The sequence below is a fragment of the Scyliorhinus torazame genome, chromosome 1, assembly GCF_047496885.1.
Source record: "Scyliorhinus torazame isolate Kashiwa2021f chromosome 1, sScyTor2.1, whole genome shotgun sequence".
NCBI lineage: Eukaryota > Metazoa > Chordata > Chondrichthyes > Carcharhiniformes > Scyliorhinidae > Scyliorhinus > Scyliorhinus torazame.
The window spans coordinates 380,724,400-380,744,240 of record NC_092707.1 but is presented as its reverse complement, the minus strand read 5'-3'; the positions used below and the strand labels follow the sequence as shown (position 1 = coordinate 380,744,240).

The 19,841-nt window shown below is 49.2% G+C and overlaps 1 protein-coding gene across 7 annotated transcripts in view; it reads right to left on the bottom strand.

The window, feature by feature from the left end:
• The window catches only part of ltbp1 (latent transforming growth factor beta binding protein 1), a 533,746-nt gene that overhangs the window by 225,228 nt on the left and 288,677 nt on the right, over window positions 1–19,841 (bottom strand). For 6 of the 7 annotated variants that reach the window (XM_072512266.1, XM_072512304.1, XM_072512295.1 and 3 more), the window contains 6 exons: window positions 18,404–18,523; window positions 16,847–16,966; window positions 12,381–12,503; window positions 9,824–9,946; window positions 8,372–8,494; window positions 880–1,002 (listed from right to left, as the gene is read on the bottom strand). In XM_072512266.1, coding sequence (XP_072368367.1) covers window positions 880–1,002; window positions 8,372–8,494; window positions 9,824–9,946; window positions 12,381–12,503; window positions 16,847–16,966; window positions 18,404–18,523 — 732 coding nt within the window. The remainder of the gene's footprint in view (window positions 1–879; window positions 1,003–8,371; window positions 8,495–9,823; window positions 9,947–12,380; window positions 12,504–16,846; window positions 16,967–18,403; window positions 18,524–19,841) is intronic. The other variant, XM_072512285.1, reaches the window with a different exon arrangement.

Genomic DNA, 19,841 nt, shown 5'->3' with positions numbered 1-19,841 from the left:
AATGTGGCCTTTGACCTCCTACTTGAGCCTGGCAGCACGACCCTGAAGCAGGACCACAGAGAAAATCCTGCCCCTTCACTCCGAATCCCACAATGGTACATAAATTAAATTAAATTTAATAGATCTGGTAATTATGCACTGGTACTAAATAAAAACAACCACCAAGACTGCTGGAGTGTTGTAAAGATCTAACGATTTCACTAATGTCCTGCCACACCACTACATGGTCAGGGCTACATGCGACCCCAGTGCCACTAAACATGGTTGAATCTGAAGGCCCCAAAGCAATAAATGCAACCGCTTACACTCCAATAATTCTATTTATAAAAGTCCTTTTGTCTTTTTTAGAATGCTTCCAGGGATGAGAAACTTCAGTTTTGAGGATAGACTGGAGAGGTTGGCACTGTTATCCTTGGAGAGAAGAAGGCCGATTGGAGATTTGTTAGAGGTGTTTAAAATCAGGAGGGGGCTGGACAGAGTAGATATGTGGAAACTGCTCCCGCTCGCAAATGGATTGAGAAGGAGAGGGCACAGATTTAAAGTGATTTACAAAAGAAGCAAATGTGATGTGAGAAAAAACGTTTTCACCCAGCAAGTGGCTGGGGTCTGGAACGCGCTGCCTGGAATGAGGCAGATTCAATCGAGGCGTTCACAAGGGCATTAGATGTTTGCTTGAATAGGAAGATGTGCAAAGATAGTGGGAAAAGGCTGGGGAATGGCATTAAATCGTGATGCTGATTGGAGAGCCGGTGCAGGCACGATGGGCCGAATGGCCTCCTTCTGTGCCACAATTCTGTGATTCTGTGAAATCTATTTTCTCTGTGGTAATCCTTACAGTTAGATTGTCAGTTGTGCAGTGTATCCCTCACGGACTCTCACCTTCACATTTGCGCCCATCTGACGAGACTGTGAATCCCTTGTCACAAATACAGTAGAACGAACCCTCTGTATTCAGGCAATCTCCATGAGTACAAAGCTCAGGTGTAAGGCATTCGTTTACATCTGAGGGGGAAAAACACTGTGTCACTCTCTGCGGAAGTAACAAAAAGGAATTTGCCTACATTGCACACTTACACCCGCAGTTATCCTAGTCAATGGGGGCATCAGGGTAGAGTGAGTGGAATGGCTTATTCCAAAAGCATCTCAACTATAGAGCTTCTAGAATGGCCACTAGGAAAGCTAACCTCCAGCAGAAGCAATATCCAATGTGCAGTAACTTTTTCTCCGTGAATTGCACACCAGTCATCCTGGTCAGAATGGGATGAAGGTGCCGGCCAGGAGTTAGGTTTGGTGACCAGAGATCGACAAAGAAATGAAAGTCTGGTCAATCGATGTGAAAAGTGTCAGACTCAACTGAGCAAGTCTCACAGAAAAGCCACCGCAACACAGCCAAGAAGGACAGGTTTTTACAAACAGAAGATTTAGTGTACAGGTGGAACTTTGGTGGACAGCCAGAACTGTTACCTGGAAGAGTTGTTAAGAGGACTGAGCCAATATCCTATGTCATAGAGCTAGAGGGCGGGAGGATGGAAAGCACATCAATCATTTGAGGAGGACCCAATCCAGTTATCACTATACCACTTGCTAGTTCGGTGGTATTAGAACGGAGATCTTATCAAGATGAATCATCAGGGGCCACAGAAGGAATTGACGGGATAGTCGGTATTGTCCCTACTTTGGGCTCTACCGATTTGCCTGACCTTGCTTTAGGCTCTGATGCCTCCAATCTGGAAGTGCCAGTGCCAAGTTGAGAATATTCATAGAATTTACAGTGCAGAAGGAGGCCACTTGGCCCATCGAGTCTGCACCGGCCCCTGGAAAGACCATTCCACCCAAGCCCCCACACTTCTACCCTATCCCTGTAACCCAGTAACCCCACCTAACCTTTTTGGACACTAAGGGCACTTTTAGCATGGCAAGTCCACCTAACCTGCACATCTTTGGACTGTGGGAGGAAACCGGAGCACATACGGGGAGAACGTACAGACTCCGCACAGACAGTGACCCAAGCCGGGGAATCGAACCTGGGACCCTGGGGCTGTGAAGCGACTGTGCGAATCACTGTGCTACCGTGCCGCCATACCAGAAGTATGGCAAGAATGAGGAAGTCACCTGAAAGACTTACATTATGAACTTTGGATTGAGCTCCCTTGCTGTAACTCTCTTAATCTGTATATAACTTAAATAATAGTTTTCTTGTTTTTGTATTTCAGGGGCCTGTAACGGAACTTAAGAGGGGAGGAATGTAGTAGCGTGGCCCCTTTAAGGAGCGATACTTTTTGGGCCACGTGATGGACCCAGAGCCTATGAGGATGGAGCATGTGAACCTAAGCTGATCAAGTGTTTAGGCGTGGTTCGGACTGTTGGGGGCTTGGTCTGAGTTAGCGCGGGAGTCGTGGGAACCAGATCTGTGTTGTCGTTGTGCTGTCCTATTGATATAGTTCTTCTTAGTTCATAAGCCTCTGTTGTGTTTCAATGCTGCCTTGTCGATCGCCCCCCAACGTGACAAAAGTGTAGCGATTAAACTCAGGGATTCTGGAGACCAGAATGGGAGAGGTGCTTATATCACGAAGAGTTTTCGGACTGGAGGAGATTACAGAGATACAGACCAGGTACAGGGCGCACCATGGTGCAAGGCAATGGCAGTGATTTGAATACAAGGATGATAATTATAAAATCAATGCACGACTACTTGACTGGGAGTCAGTGTGGGGCAGCAAGCACAGGGGAGCTGGGTGAACAGGATTTGGTGTGAGTTGGGAGATGTGCAGCAGAACTTTGGATTACAGAGGGTAGAACATGGCCAGCCAGGTACATTAGAATAACTGAGACTGGAGGTAACAAAGCCTGCAGCAGAAGAGATTTGGCAGGCGGGGTCTGGCATTGTTATCAAGGTAGAAACAGGCGGTCGTGGTGACAGCGTGGATATGTGGCTGAAAGCTCATTTTAGGGTTAAATAAGGCATCGGTCTGATTCAGCCCCAGACAATGATTCGTAAACATTACTAATCTGTTCATTCTACTTTCCCTTCTGTGTTACTGGGACAGAGACATTCATCTGATACAATGAAATGGGTTACTCCCTTCTTTAAACCAATAGAGGAAGGAATTTCATTGTGCTCATTCGCAATACTGAACAGTACCATTTCAGCCTGTTAAATGTTTGCGAGATTAACTTTTTCCACAAATTAGATACATTTTCTTTCACAGGCATTTGGATCTAGTGATGAATGCCTGGGGATAACACACAGAGGACCAGTTACAGGACGCACCATGCTGACCAGTTACAGGACGCACCATGCAGGCCAGTTACAGGACGCACCATGCAGACCGGGTACAGGACGCACCATGGAGACCAGTTACAGGACGCACCATGCAGACCAGTTACAGGACGCACCCTGCAGACCAGTTACAGGACGCACCATGCAGACCAGTTACAGGACGCACCCTGCAGACCAATTACAGGATGCACCATGCAGACCAGGTACAGGACGCACCCTGCAGACCAGTTACAGGACGCACCATGCAGACCAGTTACAGGACGCACCATGGAGACCAGTTACAGGACGCACCATGCAGACCAGTTACAGGACGCACCCTGCAGACCAGTTACAGGACGCACCCTGCAGACCAGTTACAGGACGCACCATGCAGACCAGTTACAGGACGCACCATGCAGACCAGTTACAGGACGCACCATGCAGACCAGTTACAGGACGCACCCTGCTGACCAGTTACAGGACGCACCCTGCAGACCAATTACAGGACGCACCATGCAGACCAGTTACAGGACGCACCCTGCTGACCAGTTACAGGACGCACCATGGAGACCAGTTACAGGACGCACCATGCAGACCAGTTACAGGACTCACCCTGCAGACCAGTTGCAGGACGCACCCTGCAGACCAGTTACAGGACGCACCATGCAGACCAGTTACAGGACGCACCCTGCAGACCAGTTACAGGACTCACCATGGAGACCAGTTACAGGACGCACCATGCAGACCAGTTACAGGACGCACCCTGCAGACCAGTTACAGGACGCACCCTGCAGACCAGTTACAGGACGCACCATGCAGACCAGTTACAGGACGCACCCTGCAGACCAGGTACAGGACGCACCATGCAGACCAGTTACAGGACTCACCATGCTGACCAGTTACAGGACGCACCATGGAGACCAGTTACAGGACTCACCATGCTGACCAGTTACAGGGCGCACCATGGAGACTAGTTACAGGACTCACCATGCTGACCAGTTACAGGACGCACCATGCTGACCAGTTACAGGACGCACCATGCTGACCAGTTACAGGACGCACCATGCTGACCAGTTACAGGACGCACCATGGAGACCAGTTACAGGACGCACCATGCTGACCAGTTACAGGACGCACCATGCTGACCAGTTACAGGACGCACCATGCAGACCAGTTACAGGACGCACCATGGAGACCAGTTACAGGACGCACCATGCTGACCAGTTACAGGACGCACCATGCTGACCAGTTACAGGACGCACCATGCTGACCAGTTACAGGACGCACCATGCTGACCAGTTACAGGACGCACCATGCAGACCAGTTACAGGACTCACTATGGAGACCAGTTACAGGACGCACCCTGCAGACCAGTTACAGGACGCACCATGCTGACCAGTTACAGGACGCACCATGGAGACCAGTTACAGGACGCACCATGGAGACCAGTTACAGGACGCACCATGCAGACCAGTTACAGGACGCACCATGCAGACCAGTTACAGGACGCACCATGCTGACCAGTTACAGGACGCACCATGGAGACCAGTTACAGGATGCACCATGCTGACCAGTTACAGGACGCACCATGGAGACCAGTTACAGGACGCACCATGAAGACCAGTTACAGGATGCACCATGGAGACCAGTTACAGGACGCACCATGCTGACCAGTTACAGGACGCACCATGGAGACCAGTTACAGGATGCACCATGCTGACCAGTTACAGGATGCACCATGGAGACCAGTTACAGGATGCACCATGCAGACCAGTTACAGGACGCACCATGGAGACCAGTTACAGGATGCACCATGGAGACCAGTTACAGGACGCACCATGCAGACCAGTTACAGGATGCACCCTGCTGACCAGTTACAGGACGCACCCTGCAGACCAGTTACAGGACGCACCATGCTGACCAGTTACAGGACGCACCATGCTGACCAGTTACAGGACGCACCATGCAGACCAGTTACAGGACTCACCATGCTGACCAGTTACAGGACGCACCATGGAGACCAGTTACAGGACGCACCATGCAGACCAGTTACAGGACGCACCATGCAGACCAGTTACAGGACTCACCATGCTGACCAGTTACAGGACGCACCATGGAGACCAGTTACAGGACGCACCATGCAGACCAGTTACAGGATGCACCATGGAGACCAGTTACAGGATGCACCATGCAGACCAGGTACAGGATGCACCCTGCAGACCAGTTACAGGACGCACCATGCAGACCAGTTACAGGACGCACCATGGAGACCAGTTACAGGACGCACCATGCAGACCAGTTACAGGACGCACCATGCTGACCAGTTACAGGATGCACCATGGAGACCAGTTACAGGATGCACCATGCAGACCAGTTACAGGACGCACCATGCAGACCGGGTACAGGATGCACAATGCTGACCAGTTACAGGACGCACCCTGCAGACCAGTTACAGGATGCACCATGGAGACCAGTTACAGGACGCACCATGCAGACCGGGTACAGGATGCACCCTGCTGACCGGGTACAGGATGCACCCTGCAGACCAGTTACAGGACGCACCATGCAGACCGGGTACAGGATGCACCCTGCAGACCAGTTACAGGACGCACCATGCAGACCAGTTACAGGACGCACCATGCAGACCAGTTACAGGACGCACCATGCAGACCAGTTACAGGACGCACCATGCAGACCAGTTACAGGACGCACCATGCAGACCAGTTACAGGACGCGCCATGCAGACCAGTTACAGGACGCGCCATGCAGACCAGTTACAGGACGCACCATGCAGACCAGTTACAGGACGCACCATGCAGACCAGTTACAGGACGCACCATGCAGACCAGTTACAGGACGCACCATGCAGACCAGTTACAGGACGCACCATGCAGACCAGTTACAGGACGCACCATGCAGACCAGTTACAGGACGCACCATGCTGACCAGTTACAGGACGCACCATGCAGACCAGTTACAGGACGCACCATGCAGACCAGTTACAGGACGCACCATGCAGACCAGTTACAGGACGCACCATGCGGACCAGTTACAGGACGCACCATGCAGACCGGTTACAGGACGCACCATGCAGACCAGTTACAGGACTCACCCTGCAGACCAGTTACAGGACGCACCATGCAGACCAGTTACAGGACTCACCATGCAGACCAGTTACAGGACGCACCATGCAGACCAGGTACAGGACGCACCATGCAGACCAGTTACAGGACGCACCATGCAGACCAGTTACAGGACGCACCATGCAGACCAGTTACAGGACGCACCATGCAGACCAGTTACAGGACGCACCCTGCAGACCAGTTACAGGACTCACCATGCTGACCAGTTACAGGACGCACCATGCTGACCAGTTACAGGACGCACCATGGAGACCAGTTACAGGATGCACCATGCTGACCAGTTACAGGACGCACCCTGCAGACCAGTTACAGGACGCACCATGGAGACCAGTTACAGGACGCACCATGCTGACCAGTTACAGGACGCACCATGCAGTTACAGGATGCACCATGCTGACCAGTAACAGGACTCACCATGCTGACCAGTTACAGGACGCACCATGCAGACCAGTTACAGGACGCACCATGCCGACCAGTTACAGGACGCACCCTGCAGACCAGTTACAGGACGCACCATGGAGACCAGTTACAGGACGCACCATGCAGACCAGTTACAGGACGCACCATGCAGACCAGTTACAGGACGCACCATGCTGACCAGTTACAGGACGCACCATGCAGACCAGTTACAGGACGCACCATGGAGACCAGTTACAGGACGCACCATGGAGACCAGTTACAGGATGCACCATGCTGACCAGTTACAGGACTCACCATGCTGACCAGTTACAGGACGCACCATGGAGACCAGTTGCAGGACGCACCATGGAGACCAGTTACAGGACGCACCATGCAGACCAGTTACAGGACGCACCATGGAGACCAGTTACAGGACGCACCATGCAGACCAATTACAGGACGCACCATGGAGACCAGTTACAGGACGCACCATGGAGACCAGTTACAGGATGCACCATGCTGACCAGTTACAGGACTCACCATGCTGACCAGTTACAGGACGCACCATGCTGACCAGTTACAGGACGCACCATGGAGACCAGTTACAGGATGCACCATGCTGACCAGTTACAGGACGCACCCTGCAGACCAGTTACAGGACGCACCATGGAGACCAGTTACAGGACGCACCATGCTGACCAGTTACAGGACGCACCATGCAGTTACAGGATGCACCATGCTGACCAGTAACAGGACTCACCATGCTGACCAGTTACAGGACGCACCATGCAGACCAGTTACAGGACGCACCATGCCGACCAGTTACAGGACGCACCCTGCAGACCAGTTACAGGACGCACCATGGAGACCAGTTACAGGACGCACCATGCAGACCAGTTACAGGACGCACCATGCAGACCAGTTACAGGACGCACCATGCTGACCAGTTACAGGACGCACCATGCAGACCAGTTACAGGACGCACCATGCAGGCCAGTTACAGGACGCACCATGCAGACCAGTTACAGGACGCACCATGGAGACCAGTTACAGGACTCACCCTGCAGACCAGTTACAGGACGCACCATGCAGACCAGTTACAGGACTCACCATGCAGACCAGTTACAGGACGCACCATGGAGACCAGTTACAGGACGCGCCATGCAGACCAGGTACAGGACGCACCATGCTGACCAGTTACAGGACGCACCATGCAGACCAGGTACAGGACGCACCATGCTGACCAGTTACAGGACTCACCATGGAGACCAGTTACAGGACGCACCATGCAGACCAGTTACAGGACGCACCATGGAGACCAGGTACAGGACGCACCATGCTGACCAGTTACAGGACGCACCATGCTGACCAGTTACAGGACGCACCATGCAGACCAGTTACAGGACGCACCATGGAGACCAGTTACAGGACGCACCATGCTGACCAGTTACAGGACGCACCATGCTGACCAGTTACAGGACGCACCATGCAGACCAGTTACAGGACAAACCATGTACGTAACATGGGTGCAGGGTGTCGGTTACCGCCATGGAGAGCATTGTTTATTTACCTTGACATCTTACACCATCCACCAGCTGGAAGCCATCTGAACACGTGCATGTAAAGGAGCCTGCGTTGTTGCTGCAGGCACCTCCCCTGCAAACATCTGCTCTTTCTTGGCATTCATCGATGTCTGCAAAATATACATTCAGAAAACTCTTGAGCTGACAGCCGCTGATAAGTCTCCCTGATGGACTCCATCTTATTTATTGCTCCCTCATTCATAGAAGGCCCACAGGAAATATAGCTTAAGCAACAATTGTTTTTGTCCAGTCCCCAAAGACGGAAAGGGAAACTCCCCCAGTTGGTTTGGTTACTTGGCCTGCGACCTTACCCAAAGTTTCAAATAAAGAGTGTTTTCCAAAATGATTTTCACCTCATTCGGATCAATAGATATGAGCTGAATTTATCATTCGAAACACCTGCAGGATGTCAAATGAGTGGACGCCAAGTTAAAACAGATGATTCTTCACTACGGGATTCAAAAGGACTGCTACGGTTCCCTTTATCTAAACTGACATAGCCAGACTTCCCGCATGCTTCATTAAAGCAGGTCATGTCTGGTGAAGGTATGTCCGATTCATAACTTCAATCATGGACTGTGTCCATGGAAACTTCTGGAACTGTCTTTTATTTTGTAAACATGACACGAACAAGTGGCTACTGGCAAGGGTCAGGTGACCTTTGCAACCTCAACACAGACCACCTCAAGTTCCTAGAAAGCTCCTATTTAAATCAGCCAGGGTGGGGGCCTCCACTTAAATGGACATAACCAGATAGAACCTATTTGTGGATCTCACACTTCCCATTGTTCAAGGTTTACTCCAAACTCTATTGATGGATTTCCAGACTTCATGCCTCCAAGTTAGCAAGTAAAGAGCAAAAGAACTATTAAAAAAAAATTGACCACAAGTGGGTGGGAAGAGCTATCCTCGGTCTCCATTGTATAACAATGGCTTTCAACTTTAAGTCATTCTGAGTTGACAATAGCAGTTGGTCCTGTGACCAAAACTGGCTTATAATCCCAAAATACTTTATTCCTGTTGTTCGCACCCACTGACATCAGGGAACCCATGGTGGGGGGTGCCATTGGCAGGACCGGAAAATCCTGCCAGGTGGAATGTCTGGGAAATCCTGCCTAATATCTTTGGAATTCTAACCGCCCCTGCTGAAATCCTACCCTAACGGATGTTGACGAAAGGAGCTTTGTGTGAACACATGGGGCGGGATTCTCTGTCCATTTACAGCAATGGGATTCTCCGGTCCCACTGCAGTGAATGGGAGGTTTGGCTGACTGCCAACTTCTCCGTCCTCGATAGTGGCAGCAGTAGCGGGGCAGACTCACAACGGAGAATCCCGGCCATAAGCTGGCGCACAGCCAGAGAAAGGTTAACCTGACACACCAGAAGTTTGACCCTCCTTTACATATTCTTCCGAGAGCATGCTATCAAGTTCTTGCTACCTTCACATTGGTCCCCTGTGGCAGCCAGACGGTACCCCGCATTGCAATCACAGTAGAAGGAGGCCTCGGTGTTCGAGCATTGCCCGTTGCTGCACAGGATGGCATCCTGGCACTCATCCACATCTGCACCAGAGAGGAAGCAAATGGTTTACTTCTGTTTCCATTCAATGGCCGACAGAACATGGATGCCCTGCTCAACATTTTGTTTTAGAAATGGAAATCAGACAAGTTCCACAACAGACCGCCACACTGCTCCATCACATTACCACCAAATTACTGAAGGTGAAGACTGCCCTCCTTCCAGATTATCATGGTTCTCAATATGAATCATATATTAAGGGGTTATGATGGGATTGTTGTTATTGATATGGGGATTGGCATTGCATTCGTTACTGATTATTGTTTATTGTTCGGTGTAAATTTGGGAGAAAATATGAAAAAGGAGAATAAAAATATTTTTAAAATATTTATATTAAGGGGTTACTATCGATACATATACATGTAAACCTGTATATATGCCAGAGCATACCGGCTGAAGCTCAACATTCCAAAGGGAGTTGGACAGATAATTGAAGCAGAAAGCATTTTCAGGGTTAAGAGGCGAGAGATGGAAATTGGACTAATTGGATTCCTCCTTCAAAGGACAGGGAGGGGCATGATGTGCTGAATGGCCTCCTTCTCTGATGTATCATTCTATGACTCCAAACGTTCAGACCAAGTCAAAGAGCGAGAGACACACGGTCACACAAACAATCGCACAACGACCACACACCATAAGGGGTCGTCAATACTGACCAATGCGGGCAGACGGGACCTCAGTTTAATGTCTCATTCAGAGGTTTACAGAGAGATTTTCAGAGGGGGAGTGGGGGAGGAGTAGCTACCATCAATGGTGCATCAGAGGGAAGGCAAGAAACTTAAGTCAACTGGAGCTGGGCAAGAGCAGAGGATGGCCAGTGCGGCAAAGTTGGCAGTTAGGTAATGGAAGAATTACAAACAATTATGACAATCTTGAATTCAGTGAGTTGTGGAGAAATCAGAAACTAGCCAAGTTTGGCAGTGGCTCCTGTTTTAATTATGAGCGCTGGCCCACCACTTCCTCCCATGGGGCTGTGCTGGGGGGAGAGGAGAACAGAATCCTTCAGGTATGTATTCTTGCACCGTCTGGCAGTCAGCTCCAGTACGATAGCAGTTTGTCCAGCTATCTTGCCTGGAGTTTGTTCGTTAGGTCGGGCGATCCAAAAAGAAAAAAAAAATTGTTTTCTTAAACAGTGTCTCTCAGACAGGATTTTCCTGCAGGCTTCAGGACCTCAACACCAGGCCCAATTGGGGGTCCTGAGCCCACATGTGTAGGAGGCCAGGGAGGAGGAGCTACTTTCTCAGTTCGCTGTCCAATTAAGGACAGCAGACATACTCCCAATGGTGCTGGACCATCTCAAGGCCGGCAGCTGTAGAGCCTCGTCAGCCCCATTGGGAGTTGTGGGCACTGCTGAGGCAAGTTGCCGATCAGGAAGGTGCCTCAGAACAAAACCACCCTTTGGGTTGTGGGGGTAAAGTTTGAAATTTATTCTCAGGTAGTCAAGCCGGTAGGTCCCTCCAAAGGGAGGGGAACCCCTCCCAGTCGCAGTATTTGGGCCACGGGTGTGGCCTTTGCTGAGAGCAAGCGGACTTCCTTTGGGGGAAGGAGCCTCCAGCTCCAACCCAAGCCTCCCATAGGGAGACCACCTCCGTTGAGATAGCGGCCTCCTCATGTAGCGGGGAACCGCACCATTGCTACCAAGCAGAATAAATCTTTAATAAGGCTTGGGGAGTCCAAAGTAAAAGTAAACACCACTTTTACAACAGTTATATACATGAGTACCAGTAGAACCTCACCGAGTACTCTCTCCTGTTGGTCGGTTCCAGACTGGCTGATTTTTAATACAAGTATGGGTAAGCTACCACTCCCCTAGCGGGGGAGCTCATACTCCGCAAGGAGCACGGGGAAAACAATCTTCCCCACACTGGCTGTCCCATGCTGGTTACTGCAAACTCATCCATGCGTGGGACCTTAATGGCTTCAACTGGCTGCCTGCCTCCATTGAGCAGGCAGCTGATGCAAATGCCAGAAACTTCTCCAGTGGTAGCAATGTATTGGGGATATTAATCTCCTGACAGCCAGGCAATGAAGTAGGACACCAGAATCTTTACTCAGTTATAGATTTACTCACAGGATGAAACCTCACAACCAAATAGCTCCTAACCCGACTCCCCAACACCAGTGTTAGTAAGTCTCTCTCTACATGTGCTCAAGTAATTATCCAATGAATGCCCTCCACCTGGACAAACATAACTTTAATTTACACAAGTAACAGGAGGGTTCTCCCGATGCGGCGTCCCACTACTTCCCTTATCACCCCAACCTGCAAACTCATCCCCCAGGGCTGTGAAAACTCTACCACGATCATCTAACGAAAGCTTCCTTTTGTTAAACAATACAACTTAGTGACTTTGCTTCAGTGATCCAATGCTATACTAATTGACTGTTCGAGATTTCAATCCCCACAGGAGTGGTTACCTTTGCACACTTTGCCGTTTGGAGTTGGTTCATACCCTCGGTTACAGGTACAGATATAGGTCCCATCGAGGTTGGAACATCTGCCATTAGCACAAACTGATCTGTTGAGGCATTCGTTGATGTCTGGGAAAACATACACAAAAGCCAGGTGTCAAAACGGATGCCAAGGACAACTCCGATAAACCTTTGGCCGTTCGCGAACCGATAATAAGAGGCATTGCACGCGGGGATTCAACAAAACATCCTGAAGTGCACAGTGAACGAGAAAGACAAAGAAACCCCTGGAATTTTATTTCTCAAATTATTTGCTGTCCCATTTATCATGGAACATCTGCAGCATCCATCTGCCGCACAATTTAATGGAAGCCTGTCTGGATGGGTCTTGAATAGCATTTCTCCCAGCGTGTAACTGCATGTCCTATTTGTAACAGGAAACTGAAAAGAGATACAGTCGATTCCTGATGAATGCCTGGGCTGGTGTGCCAAGAAGGATTATGCTTGGATTGGGCCTCTTACAACCTGTCTACAAATCGCAATTTCTAATATCTGTACTTCAGGTCATGGAATCTGCAGGTAAATATCACACCATCCTTATTATGACACAAAGGCAGAAGAGTTTGCTTAGCTTTAGGCATTCCTAAAATTAATTTTTAAATTTACACTTGTTTGAGCAGATCACGAATGGCATTGTCCACAATAAGTTGCAGAACAGGGTGTGAGCACAAAATGTGTCTGAAATGCGACATCTGAATTGTGCATGGTAGGTGGATTGGCCACACTAAATTGCCCATTAATTGGAATTTATTTTTTAAATCAATTGCGACAGATTCAACCTCCTGTGATGTTGCATCCAGTAAGATGGAGAATGTGATCTCCCTCTTGCCTAGTCCTGTCTTCTCTTTCTCTGTGTCTCCTCTTTCACTTCTCTACTACTCACTTTCCAACTTTTCGTTTTGCCTCACTGTCCTCTTCTCTCTTTCTTTTCTCTCATGTGAGGAATGGTGTAATGTAGAGGCATGATGTAGCATCTAAGGAGCGCCAACGAAGTTGGGGTGGGGGTTGCAGGAACTACACGGCTAATAAGGTGACCTCGCCCATTTTAAAGTATTGCGCTCCCTTACTAGCTGAGGGATTTCTTTTGCTAATCTTTGACCAAAACAGGTCATCGGTAATGAGCAGATGCATAAAATTAATTTTGGACATGGAATGCGACACAAGAATTGCTATAGATCAACCTGTTCCCCTTGAAGGTTGGGCTCTTCACCACCAGAAACGATAAGGAGACTTCTGATCAATCAGCAACAGATTGTCAACACTCCTCGGCAATGGGGAGGGGAACAGATCAAGTACAATCCTGGAACAAAGGGGAATTTTCACAAAAGTACACATTTAACTGCATGTCAAAACAGCCACGCATTCGATGATAGCTTCACAGTCAAATGCAGCGAAAATTTTAAAAAGGGGAACAAGACATTGCAGCAGCCGGGTGGTGCCTGTTTGCAATGTTACAGTGAATGTCTTCATCAAGGATCATGACGCAGGGAATCGTAGCCTAAAGCCAAAGTAAATATTGGCTTTTGGCTAGTCCAGATACTTAGCACAAAACCAGAAGAAATCGAGGCATTAATTCACAGATCAGTAACCACCGCTATAAAACTGGCCATGCATTTAACAACAAGATTGAAAGTGGTCATGACTCAACTCGCAGGATTAGACTAAAATCCTTTGGAGAAGAATCGGTGCAATTTACTGCTCGAATAAATCAATGGCATTGAGGCCCATATTTTACATGGCAAAGTGGATGCTTTTAAGGGAGATGGTGGGCGGGATTCTCTGATCCTGAGGCTAAGTGTTGACGCCGTCGTTTCTCAACAGCGTCAACACGGCCCCAGGATCAGCAATTCTGCCTCCTCCTGGGGGCCAGCAGGGCGCTGGAGCGGTTCACACCGCTCCAGCTGTTGATCCGGCCGTGGAATGGGCGCCGGTGGATGTGCGCATGTGCAGTGGGGCCGGGCCGAACCCGCACATGCGCAGTTCCACCGGCGCGATTTCCGCGCATGCGCGGCGTCTCCCTTGTCCGCGCCGGCCCGGACTCAACATGGCGCAGGAGTACAGGCGCCGGCGCGGAAGAAAGGAGGCTGGGAGACAGCAAGGCCAGCCCGCCGATCGGTGGATCCCGATCACGGGCCAGGCGACATCGAAGCCCACCCCCCACCTCCCTCCCCCGGGATCGGACCCCCCTCCCCGCCGGCTCAGAGCAGGTTAGAATGGTGGCGGCGGCAGGACTCTTTTTTTCTTTAACGGCCGCTCGGCCCATTCAGGCCAGAGAATCACGGGGAGGGGGCGCGCCAGCGCCGCGCCGACCACGCCAGCCCCAATGGCGACGATTCTCCGCTCTGCGTGGAGTCGCGTCCCGGCGTTGGGGCGGCGTGGCGCGATTCACGTGGGGTCTCGCCGATTCTCCGACCCAACGCGGGGTCGGAGAATCCCGCCCAGTATATTTTTGGGAATATTCGGAGTTCACCTGTGACGATTTGCTCCTTACTATTTCCTCAGGTGCCGATTAGTAACCAGACTTCCCAAGAATTTGGCATGAAACATCTCCCGTGTTTGTGCATCATGACACTACTCCTCTTCCCCACCCGATATATTTACTTCCATCATGGTACAGATCAAAATAAAGTCAAGTAGTTTTAGACTTGACAGCGCAAGGTGTTTTGCAGGATAGAATAGCAAACACATTAACATTAATAAAGTGGTCAGGGTGCTTCCAAAAGCAACACAGAGCATGTGAAAGATTTAATTAAAAGAGACATATGTCGACTTCATGTAAATCCAAGTGGCATTCCGCCTCTGTTAAGCTGTATAGTGCAATAACAGCGAAGTGTGGCCAGCGTTTTGGTGTATGGCGAGCTGGTAAATTCTCCAGCCCGTCGACCATTCTAATCAGCCAAAGATGGTTTTCGGCAACATTTTGATAAGCTAACTCCAGCGGGTTGGTGTTTAATAAAACCTAGAGGCCACTTTTGGGTTTAATATACACCAGAGGTAACCCGCCCATATGGTTAACCAGACCTTTGAGTCTCAATAGTCACAAAGTGATGTCTGCCGCTCGTTTCCTGCTTTTAAAGTCAATGCTCTGGATTTTGACAGCAGATAAAAGGGACAGAATGATAGACACCTGCTGGTGAGCTACCAATCGGGGACACAGTGGCGTAGTGATATTGTCACTGGACTAGTTAACCAGAGACCCGGATTAATGCTCGAAGGACCCAGGTTCAAATCCCACCACTGCAGATGTTGAAATTTGACTTCAATAAAAAAAATCTGGAATTAAAAGTCTAATGATGACCATGAAACCATCGCCAATTGTCATAAAAGTCCATCTGGTTCACTAAGGCCTTTAGAGAAGGAAATCTGCCATCCTTACCTGGTCTGGCTTACATGTGACTCCAGACCCACAGCAATGTGGTTGACTCTTAACTGCTCCCTCAAGGGCAATTAAGGATGGGCAATAAATGCTGGCACAGCACAGAACAAATTAACAATCCTGCACCGCACAGGGGGCCAGCACGACACTGGAGCGCTTCACGCAGCTCCAGCTGCCGACATAGGCGCGAGCACGGATGGCGCGAGTTCGTGCATGCGTGCTACGGTTGGCGCGAGTTCGTGCATGCCCGTGGGTTGCCTTCTCCGTGCCGGCCCCAGGCAACATGGTGGAGCCCTACAGGGGCCCGGCGCGGAGGAACATAGGCCCCCCCCCCCCCCGGGATAAGCCCGCCCGCCGATCGGTAGGCCCAGACTGCGGGCCAGGCCACCGTGGAGGCCCCCCCCGGAGTCGGATCCCCCCTCCCCACACCAGGACGGCCCCCGCAGCATGAACGCTGAGGTCCCCGGAGAATCAGAGGACCGGCGTCGGACCATGCTTTTTTAAACAAGTAATTTTCATTTTGTTTGTCTACAGAATGCATGGTAGGGTTAATGAGATTCTTAGAAAAATAGTAAATTAACTGCTGTAGGAGCTGAAGGCAGCATCTGCACTTTAAGCCTAAATATTCCAGCATATCATAGGGCCACACACTATAGACAATGTAATTTATAGGGCACTATAGCACTATATCACAGGAGGGTGCAGTACACATTATTTGAAAAAACATAACTGTATATGCCTTCGGTTGAATTCGGCATTCCTTGCAGCAAGCCATGCTCAAGGGGAATAGGGGCTGGAAGATTGGCACTGCAGATTTGTAACCCAATCTCCCAACAGTAATCCCTTCAAGCTTGGCTCCCCGCGGGGAATGCAGGATTGCTGAATTCATCCTTAGATTTTTATCTTCAATCCTTACATTTCATCCTTTCAAATAAAGAACAACTCCCATTGAGCAAATTTCAAGTGGCAAAGATTGTTTGACAAGCTCATTCTGAGTATACAAGAACCCGTCTTGAAGTCAGACTATAGAACATACCTATGCACAGGCCGTTTCTGCCTGTGTATCCGTCTGGACAAGACACACACTCATAAGAGCCAGGATTGTTAATGCATCTTCCAGACGGACATTTGTTGGAATCCTGGCATTCATCTATGTCTGTGAATTTAAAGAGATCACAGGGTAAATTCAGTTGACATTTGAAACACTTTCAAGTTCAATTTCAGTGTTCTAAAATAACAGAAAACAGTGACATTTTAAAGAGACAACATCCCATTTCCTTAATCGTTAGGTTGCAGTTCAAATGCTTAAAAAGTGCCGAGCTCCTAAAGGTTATTACCCGACAAGTAGTCGAATTGCCCACGAGGAACAGATCTCTTGGGCGACAGGCCCAGGTCTAGTATAACATTCACACTCATTTGCTGTCCAGCAATGTTAGTTAGGCAGGAATATTCCAGATACTTTACTGAGGTAGTTACATCAACACCTCCGATGTTGGCATGAGTGGTACGGTAACACAGTGGTTAGCACTGTTGCTACACAGCTCCAGGGTCGCAGGTTCGATTCCCACTTGGGTTACTGTCTATGTGGAGTCTGCATGTTCTCCCTGTGTCTGTGTGGGTTTCCTCCGGGTGCTCCGGTTTCCTCCCACGAGTCCCAAAAGACGTGCTGTTAGATGAATTGGGCATTCTGAATTCTCCCTCTGTGTACCCGAACAGGCGCCGGAATGTGGCGACTCGGGGATTTGCACAGTAACTTCATTGCAGTGTTAATGTAAGCCTACTTGTGACAATAAAGATTATTATTATGTTCATTCTGTTTTCCATTCAGGTTTGTTGCAGATATACGAGTTGCCGATCAGCAGGGCTCATACGTAGGCAGGCGGCTGAGACCCTAGGGGTGAATTTGCCAAGATTCACTAAGGTCAGCCACCGGGAGGGCTGCTTTTGGCATTAAAAGTGGATCCTGTCAAAAGTTTGCCGAGCGGTTGGAGCCAACTACCCAAGAGTCGACGTTCAGAAGCTAACGCAGTTACGCGAGGTTCAGGGAGCTGCACCCAAGCAGCCATTGGCAGTGAGCGGGCTGGAAGCTGCTCTTATAATCCTAGTGCTTACTTAGTGATATAGAGAACAAATGCACTGGGCTGGAGGTGGGAAGGGATGAAGGACCATGCCAGCAATCCGCCACCCCAGCACCCATACCACAGCCCATCTTCAAGCCTCTGATTTCATTTTTGGCATTGGATTATGGGTGTGCATGTTTTTTGTTTATGTTTTTTTTAGATAAGATTTTCGGATCAATTTTCAGTCACTCCCTGTAATTCTCTTGGCTCCAGCGCAGTGACTGTGGCACAACGACGAGAGGCTTGGAGACATGATTAAATTGGAGGTTGATTAAATTGCTGCTGTGATTCTTTATAAAAGGTTCTAACTCCGTGACCGTCCAAACTGCCCCGTGTCCTGAGCCATCATCTAATTCCACTCCAAACCAATCTGAAGTAAAGACATATATGAAAATATTCCACTCTATTGCCAGATAATACAAAAACATGCTCAAAGACATTCAGTCACTAAAGGAGCTGAAAGACAGACCCACCTTCACACTGCCCTCTATTCATTCTGTGCCCTGGGTCACAGTACTGGCACCTGTACGAGCCTACAAGGTTAATGCAGTGACCTTCTCCACAGACGTTGGGTCTCAGGCACTCATCAATATCTTGAAAGGAGATAATACTTTATTAACATTTAGTGGAATCTAACACTGCACAGGGAACATGTTAATCAGATCCACGTCGGTTGGTGAAATTAATACGAAGACACAGCTTCTTTCTTTGCTGGAGTGAGTTTATTAACTTAGCTCACAGTCAACCCCAATCCAATGCCCAGTGCCCCATCTATCCCCATTTATAGGGGTACAAATACACAATACCTGTTTAACAAAGTAAATTCAACAATATAGTTGGCATTAAACCTTAACAATATAATTATCTTTAAACCGTACCGACATAATTTCCATTAAACCTTCACAATGTAATTAATAAGACACTGACAGAACATACATCTAACAATATACAATTGTCAAGCAAGACAACAGTGGCAATATTCATTCTGTGCAATAAAATGTTACCGTCCTTAATTTTTTCAGATCGCGCACTGCCAGGGCAGTCCCTGCTATAAGATTGCAGTATTATATTTTACCACATGCATACATAAGGGTTTCTACCAAGCACTATGTTCAGTGGAATAATGTGTGCAGGTTAAATGTCAGCCTCCGCTATTTCAAAGCTGTTGACAAACCTATTAAAATAGGCAGGTTAACAATTAGGTGAAAAGACCAATTATAAGCTTTTCACAGTGTCTGGAACGAGCTGCCAGAGGAAGTAGTAGGGGCGGATACAATTTTGTCTTTTAAAAAGCATTTAGACAGTTATATGGGAGGGCTGGGTATAGAGAGATATGGGCCAAATACAGGCAATTGGGACTAGCTTGGTGGTAAAAACTGGGCGGCATGGACAAGTTGGGCCGAAGGGCCTGTTTTCATGCTGTAGACCTCAAGACATCAATATATTCACCAGCATGCTGAAAACCACAAACACTGGAAATTAAGCCTCTTGTTAAAAACCAACTGCATTTTTCTGTTGGCATTAGCAGCAGAGGGATTGTTGCTTGAGTGAGTTCATTGTCATTTGTTGGCTGGTGCCAGAATTACTTTTGAAGACATATAGGGAGCACAGGCAGTGAAAATATCAGATGAATTAAAAAAGTGGTGAATCCCAAAAGTCAAAGACCAGGGGCGGGATTCTCCGAGTCGAAATCGTGGGCGGCCTTTGGGGCGGCCCGACACCGGAGTGGTCCCCGCCACTCCATCCCACCGGGACGGGACGCCCCGCCGGGTAGGGGAGAATCCCGGCCCAGGGGCGGGATTCTCCGCGCCGAAATCGTGCTCGGCCCTGGCAGTGCGAGATCTGAAAGAACTAAGAACGGTACCGTTTTATTGCACAGAATGAATTCCTGGAGAATTGCCACCAATTGGG